Here is an 8,277-nt window from a genome sequence, read left to right on the forward strand (position 1 = left end):
TTCGCGCCACCACCGTGTGAACCACCGCACCGAGGGCGTTGAACAGCCGCTGCTGCAGGAAAGCTCACACTGACGTCAGCAGCGTCAGTTTGTTCCAATCTCTATCACATCACAACTGTACCCAATGAAATACTACGGCATATATCAAATATCCTGTATTGGTCTTACTGTACGGAAAAACATATTTGCAAAAGAAATATGTTGCGTGGTTAATTTTCCTTTTGTTATTTTAATTATATACTGTATATTTTTTTCAAAGATCCAATAATGCAGCTTTTGCATTGAACCGTTGTATCTGAGTTGATATCAAACAAAAAGAGGAGCTACAAACCAAAACACAATTATATACAGCATATTGAATATAAATTAATATCCGTATTGCAACCTACTCTGATAACTGTAACGTAAACCTCGCTGTAATGTCTGAAGCAGTTATAACACAAAAAATCAAAAGTATTACAAAAAACACAGGCTATTTTATACATTTGTAGCATGTCACACAAATGGTGTAACTATACTACAAATTCCAGATCTAAACATAACTAATCTGTGCATTTCTAATGTAATCACAATTATTTCATGGATGCAATGTCATGTTCTTTGTTTCCCACCGTCAGTACAATATCATCTTCAGCAACAACAGTTGCTAAAGTAATTGATAAGTGTGTATTTATAGCAACCAATTTCCAGCATGATGTGCATTCACAACTGCTCTGTAATCTTAAACATGCATGCATAATAACTGGAACAGTTCTGTAAGTAATGAGAATAATCACCCACCTTTTCAGCACCTTGAAAAAAACAAGTAACCTAAAATTATAGAGCTTTAATCCTGAATACAGGATTAAGTTTGTCAGTACTAAAGTGTAATTTTAGTTTCCAACAAACTCTCTGTTTTGATCAGTGAACTATGCACATATCAGACATGAACTGGTGTCAACAAATGATCCATCCAATAAAGCCTCATGAAAAATGTTTTCTTTGTGTAGAGATGTGTTAATATGTGTGTGACTTAAACAGAATATGATCTGAACTGAAAAAAAAAAATCAAAGTTATAGGTTTGTGTGAGTTCTAACAATGTGTTGTGATCTAGATTATGTGCTTGGTTGTGAGAACTGTATGGTTGTAAGTACTGTATGGTTGTGAGTATTGTATGGTTGTGAGTACTGTTCTCTCAAATCAACTGTAAAACTGAACAGAATGGATGTGTTGCTGGTGATGTGAAGGTTGTAGAGTAGAATTACTTCTTACCTTTTTGGTGAGTTGAGATAAACAGGACAGGAGGGAGGAACCAGGAACAACAGACATCAAGGGAGGGGGGACATGAAAGAGAGAGAGAGAAAAAAAGAAGCATCTTGGTTAGATTGGTGTTCACGTAACAAAGATCTGGCACCGGAAGGGAGTTCAACCCCATACTTACCTTTCTGGTTCACAAAAAAGCAGATATAAAATACATATTAATCTAATTTACAACAATGTGTGATTATGCCTATATTTATGTGTGTATGTGTATGGGGGACAAGAGTAAGGAGGGAGGGAGAAGAGACAAAGAAACAGTAAGAGTAAGTTAATATTTCCAGCTTTGTGAAATAAGTATTCTTCATGATAATCAAGCTTAGCTTTAGCTACTTTGAAAAAGCTGGTAAACAGTAACAAACAGAACTCACTGTAACCTGCCATGGATAGGATTTATTATGGATATAAGATATTTAAGCATTACAATTCAAATTAATAATGTTTTTAAATTTGATCATTCTTAACATTAGAGATTTGATTATTCAATATAAAGTAAAAAATAAAAATAAAAGATAGTTTAGATAAAAACAATGATTACCTACTCAGACTAAACACAACACTGCACTGCTGCACCAAAACACTTCCCTAAAAGCAACAGCAGAGGGCCTAAAGGCGATGCCCTGAGACAAACCTATTCCTTATTAATGAGATTTGCTGCTTAGAGACTGTTTTTTCCCCTTCTTTCTTCTCCACAGCTGATGTCTCTTTGAGAAGCAGAATTGATTTTTCTTTTTTCACAAGGCCAAATCAGTGTTTTTAGACCAGTAAAATGAGAACATGGATGTGAAAATTGTACTGTTTGTGCAGCCAATGTTTAGATGAAACTGCTGCTCAAACACACCCATACAGAACAAGTTATTACAGTAGCCTTTACAGCAAGAACGTAATAGATAAAAATAACAGAGCACTGTCCTGAAAAAAAAAAAATCACAAGCAGCCATCATGCCATCTTCACACCCTCCCTCATCCCTTTCTTCATCATTAACACCCCAGGTTTCAGACTGCAGGACCTGTTTCAGAGAAACAGGGGTGACTCCGCTGCTTCCGGTAACAACATAAACATGGAGTAAACGGACATTAGAGTCTGCCTCTGCTGCTGACCCCCTGTGGTTAAATAAAAATGGTACAGCCCTGCCTGTGAGCCAGCCTGTTACCATGGCAACACATCCCACCTCTTACTTACATCCCACCCAGCTTCCTGGCCAAGAAGGCAAATGGGAGCTAAAAAAAAAAACAGCACGAGGGATGACGACAAGACAAAAGACGAGTGGAGAAATCATGGTCAACATTCACACAGAATAATCGAAACGTCTTTAAATCAAGCATTTATGACGTCATTTGTATATCATTCACTAACCAGGCCCAAATGTCAAACAAAGGAATGGGACATATTGCACTGTTAACTTATCATAACATGATGAGCCACACACACACAGAGAGAGAGGGAGTGTCATCATGGGACTTTCATGTAGATAAAATAAAATGTCCTACAGTGACAAAAGAACAAATTCTGCACAATCACCTCGTTCTCTGCATCTCTTTCACTCTCTGCAGCAGAATGGTGCAGCTGGAGAGGGGGAGGGGAGGAATACAGAAATGAGAACAGGAGGAAGGAAGAGGAGCTTCTGATAACGGAGAGAGGAGACTGACGGCTGAACAGTGGCATTACAGTTTTATGGTAGAGTTTAAATAAAACAAAAGCAAAATAATGAAATAATATTGCAAGTCAGGAGAGAGAACCTTGACAACACCAACACACACAAAATCTGCTGTGCTGCTTAAAGTGTTCACACACTGATCAAACTGTAATTTCAAACATATCAACCATGACCTCTGTATTCCAAGAACATTATGGAGAAATTTTATTATTATGATTATGTTCTAATTCTTCCCTAAAGAGTGTGACCCTCCGTGGATACAGTAAGCACATGTTATGTTCCTATTCCACATATACCATGTATATCCAAGATGTCTGGGATAGTAACAAATCTAACAGTAATGCTGATAGTTGTTAAGGTTGACCATGACATGGTAGGCGTAGGCGTAGGCGTGTTTCACTTCACATGACATGCACAATGTGTTCAACAGCCTCAGAGACATCAGGTGTACACCCAGCTGTTCAACAGACAGCTTGGCTAACACACCTACACAACAGGAAAAAGAACTTGTTCACTGAGACCCTGATGTAGTCGAAAGAATTTATGATGCTTTAAATAATAACTACCATCAACTGAGACCATGAGATTTTATGCTGAAATGCAGCTCAAACAGGTAAAGCTGACACAGATGTGGTGTAGGGGAAACTGACAAATCACTTTAATAGACATGGAAGCTAACATTGTTGACCTCACCAGCTGCTTTGTGCATACTTTGCACACATGCACACAACCTGAGCTACATGCAAAATCACTGCTGGAGCACACACACTCACACACATACGGACACTACAAACTGCAGATAGACTATCCTCAGCCACAGTCTTCCTTAAGCAACAATGCACATGTTTAAAAGAGAATTTTCCAAAACACTGGCTAGCTTTTATTTATTTTTTTGTTTTTTTAGCAAAACGTCATGTCTCTCAGGTACCTGTAAATATTATCTCAGGGTGTTTTTTTTATTATTATTTTTTATTTTTTACAGTAGCCAAACAACCGTCTAATAAAGCTGCCAAAACGTGATTTCTCCCAGCTCTCTATTGATGAGGCAGAAAGAGCTGCAGAATAAAATGGCTGCCCTGCATCACTAGCACAGATTTTGCTCAAGGATGGCAGAGACTGTGCTGGGGACCACGTGTCTCTCCCCCTCCCCCTCCGCTGCTTCTGCATCACATCGCTGCTTTTAAATCTCCATCCAGCATGCAGTAGCAGCTCTCACACATTGTTCATCATAACACGTAGAACCACATCATGTAATTCATTGATTACTTCAGTTACATGCATCTCCGCCCTTGTTGTTCCTTCGCTCCACACGTGTACAGTATGTGCACCGTGATACCAGCTGCCTGCGCCATATTATGAAGGGAATTAGGTCAGTCAAAGAAGAGTACTGTGTGGCTGTGTGTGGGAGCAGTGACACAGCGGAGCAATGCACTGTACTTTTGAATGTTGTCTTTACAGTAGTTCACTGATGCAAATACAACCGGGTTCATTCTAGACCAGTCACAACATTACAGACGTTTCTATTGAATGGATTTCTGCCTACAGGTCCCTTCAAGGTAAAAACATTGGTGCTGACCTCACCTCTCCAAAGATGTTCTCTGATTGGGTTGTGTGTCTTGGCACTGTCCCTGTGGCACAACGATCAACAGTTAAGGTGCTCTCACTGAAAAGTCGAGGGCACTTCACATCACTTTTACGTGAGTCAGTAGTTCCGTAGACTTCATAACTGAAGGCGGGCTTTAAAGTACCGGCGCCTCCGCCGTCTGCGTAAAGTGGAGGGTAGTAGGGAATAACAGGAAGATTCCCAGGACTGGATTTATAAAACAGGCGCTCCCGTCTCCATCTGTAGATCTTTACTGAGATGATAACAACTAAACAGGTGATGAAGAGGAAGGAAACTACAGCCAGAGCCAACACTAAGTAAAAAGTCAGGTTGTCATTGTACTCCTTGTCGTGTTTAAAGTCAGTGAACTCAGACAGTACTTCAGAGAAACTGTCAGCCACCGCCACGTTAACAATGACTGTAGCTGAACGAGAGGGCTGTCCGTTGTCCTCCACTATAACAGTCAGTTTTTGATTGACAGGATCTTTATCAGTCACTTGGCGGATAGTTCTGATTTCTCCATTCTGTAAGCCAACTTCAAACAGAGCCCTGTCTGGGACTTTCTGGAGTTTATAGGAGAGCCAGGCATTCTGTCCAGAGTCCACATCAACAGCCACCACTTTAGAGACCAGATAGCCCACATCTGCTGAACGAGGCACCATTTCACCCACCACAGAGCCACCAGTCTGGACTGGGTACAGAACCTGAGGAGGGTTATCGTTCTGGTCCTGGATCAGTATCTTCACGGTCACATTACTACTGAGTGGAGGAGAGCCTCCATCCTGAGCTTTGACTCGAATGTGGAACTCTTTAGTTTGCTCATAATCAAACGAACGCACAGCAAGTATCTCCCCACTCTCTGCATTCACTGTAAAATAAGTCGATGCTGACATACCGTTCAGTTGGGTGTCATCAAGGAAGTAGGAAATACGAGCATTGTTCCCTGCGTCCTTGTCACTGGCTTTCACAGACACTAGTGGCATACCAGGTGAATTATTTTCAGATATAAAAGCTGTCACAATTTGTTGTTTAAAAACTGGAGCGTTGTCATTTACGTCAGATATTCTCAAATGCACAGTCTTGTTTGTGGTAAAAGGCGGTGAACCGTCGTCTACCGCTGTTATTGTTATGTTAAATTCTGGCACAATTTCACGGTCCAGGATATCGTCAGACATTAGGCTGTAAAAATTAGTGGACGTTGACTTAATTTTAAAGGGTAAATCTCGGCTAATGAAACACTTGACTTGACCATTTTTGCCAGAGTCCAGGTCTTTAACGTTAATCATAGCAATCACTGTATCTGGAGCCGAATCCTCTGGTATGGGATTAGACAGGGAAATGATGTTTATGACAGGAGCGTTGTCGTTCTGATCTGTCACTTCAATTAAAACCTTGCAGGTGTCTGCCAAGCCCCCTTTATCTGTAGCTTTAATGTCTATTTCAAAGTGTTTTGCCTTTTCGTAATCTAAGACTCCGTTTACGGTTATTTCTCCTGTTTGGGGATTTATGTTAAACAGTGATGCTGCGCCTTCAGTGTAATGGGAGAAAGAATACATCACCTCATCGTTCGCTCCTTTGTCATTATCCGTTGCAGTGACTATTAGTACACTAGTGCCCGTGGATGCGTTTTCAGACACAGACGCTCTATATACAGATTGACTAAAAACTGGCGCGTTGTCATTTGCGTCTAAAACAAGAACATTTATTTTCACAGATCCAGATTTTTGTGGATTTCCGCCGTCATATGCTGTCAAGGTTAATTTATGTTCTTCTTGGTTTTCTCTATCAAGTGCCGTATGGAGAATCATCTCGATGTATTTTGTTCCATCAGAGCGAGAAACTACATTTAATTTAAAATGTTCTGTGGGGTGGACTTTGTAGGTTTGGATGGTATTTTGAGCAACATCAGGATCGATCGCACTCTCCAGCGAATAGCGAGCCCCCGGTGAGGCCAATTCACTAACCTGAAAATTGTATTCCTTTTTAGAAAAGAAGGGGGCGTTATCATTAACATCTGTAATTTCTACATCAATTCGGTGCAACTCCATTGGATTTTCCAGGATGATTTGGAAATGGAGAGAGCAGGGAGACACTTGCTGACACAATCCTTCTCTGTCTATTCGTTTAGCCACAACTAATGTCCCCTTGTCTGCATTTAGACCAATGTACTCACTGCCGTCCTCGGTAAAAATCCGGGCGCGCCCAGATCTCAGTCGTTTAACGTCCAAGCCTAAATCCTGAATTATATTCCCAACAACGGAGCCTGTCGCCATTTCCTCGGGTATGGAATAACGGACCTGTCCTCGAACCATTTGTGTAGCACATACAATGAGAACCAGCGACGTCCATGCAAATGATATCCTCTCGGGCACACAATGAAAGGAGCCCATCACGAACAGAACCGTCTGGAAAAATATATGGCTAAAAAAAACAATAACACGGTGGTAAACTCGACCAGACTCTTAAGCAAAATCCTGTAATGTCATTGTTTGGATGAAGGCACTTCGCTTTGTCAACCAGTTGTTCAGATAAAAATGAAGCTGTAACGCAGGAAAAAGTAGGCGTGTTTCACTTCACAGTGAGACATGATTAAGCTCAAATTAACCAACAGTGGCATCTACAGACCGTATGTGGATACTACAAAAAGCTTAACAGATAACTGACTGGAGAGTAAGTCAAAAATACAATGATCCTCTGCTGGTAGTCTGGTGGTTTCTTCAATAAAACAATCAATTTGGCGGTTACACCTCTGTTTGTTTGATAACCGACGTGTTAATGCTACAGACGAACGTAAATAAAATAGTCAAAATGTGAGAATATGACAAAAAACCAGGAGAGTAGGAGTAAAAACACAAACAATGTGAGAATATGACATAAAAAAAATCAGGAGAGTAGGAGTAAAAACACAAACAAACAATTATAAAATACGGGTTTCAGCACCATGGAGAGAGACGGTTGTCGCTCCCATATAGAAATAAGCAAATACTGTGTGTGTGTGTGTTTTTCTGGGCTATCATGTTCTGTAAGCTGACGACATTTGAAAGAAAAAAATGAAGATAAGTACTTTAAAAAACAAGTTGGGAGTTCAAACCTCTAGAGGAGAGTCTAGTTCATCCAAGATGCTCTTTTCACTCTGTATTCTCTGCATCGTTGCTGTAGAACGGGGGTCCATTATTAGCATGTTTTCACTACCAGCTGTGCCGAACTTACAGTCACTCTTTCTTGAGTCGGTTGTTCTGCACACCTCGTAGTTGTACACGTGGGGGAGAGTCCCTGTCCCCATTGTATCAGAGTAACGTGGTGGATAATATGGAATCACAGGCAGACCGGAGTGATACAGGATTCGAGACTGTCTCCATCTGTAGATCTTCACTGAGATAATAACAACTAAACAGGTGATGAAGAGGAAGGAAACTACAGCCAGAGCCAACACTAAGTAAAAAGTCAGGTTGTCATTGTACTCCTTGTCGTGTTTAAAGTCAGGGACCTCAGACAGTACTTCAGAGAAACTGTCAGCCACCGCCACGTTAACAATGACTGTAGCTGAACGAGAGGGCTGTCCGTTGTCCTCCACTATAACAGTCAGTTTTTGATTGACAGGATCTTTATCAGTCACTTGGCGGATAGTTCTGATTTCTCCATTCTGTAAGCCAACTTCAAACAGAGCCCTGTCTGGGACTTTCTGGAGTTTATAGGAGACCCAGGCATTCTGTCCAGAG

At 40.8% G+C, this 8,277-nt stretch overlaps 2 protein-coding genes across 34 annotated transcripts in view; both read right to left on the reverse strand.

Annotated features, from left to right (window-relative positions):
• The window catches only part of LOC103390856 (protocadherin gamma-C5-like), a 130,303-nt gene that overhangs the window by 30,945 nt on the left and 91,081 nt on the right, over window positions 1–8,277 (reverse strand). Inside the window, exon 2 of one of the 33 annotated variants that reach the window (XM_025063434.1) lies at window positions 4,537–5,298. The exons of 30 other annotated variants lie outside the window; for them this stretch is intronic. In XM_025063434.1, coding sequence (XP_024919202.1) covers window positions 4,537–5,298 — 762 coding nt within the window. Of the gene's footprint in view, window positions 1–4,536; window positions 7,341–8,277 lie in introns of those variants that run through there. 2 more of the 33 variants (XM_025063422.1, XM_025063439.1) reach the window with 2 other exon arrangements.
• Window positions 41–8,277, reverse strand: part of LOC107989571 (protocadherin beta-16-like) — a 65,334-nt gene continuing 57,097 nt past the window's right edge. The window contains exon 3 of the mRNA XM_025063458.1: window positions 41–1,252. Within this exon, the coding sequence (XP_024919226.1) occupies window positions 1,181–1,252 (72 nt within the window). The 3' untranslated portion in view covers window positions 41–1,180. The remainder of the gene's footprint in view (window positions 1,253–8,277) is intronic.

The sequence above is a fragment of the Cynoglossus semilaevis genome, chromosome 15 (genome assembly GCF_000523025.1).
Source record: "Cynoglossus semilaevis isolate Cse_v1.0 chromosome 15, Cse_v1.0, whole genome shotgun sequence".
Classification (NCBI taxonomy): domain Eukaryota; kingdom Metazoa; phylum Chordata; class Actinopteri; order Pleuronectiformes; family Cynoglossidae; genus Cynoglossus; species Cynoglossus semilaevis.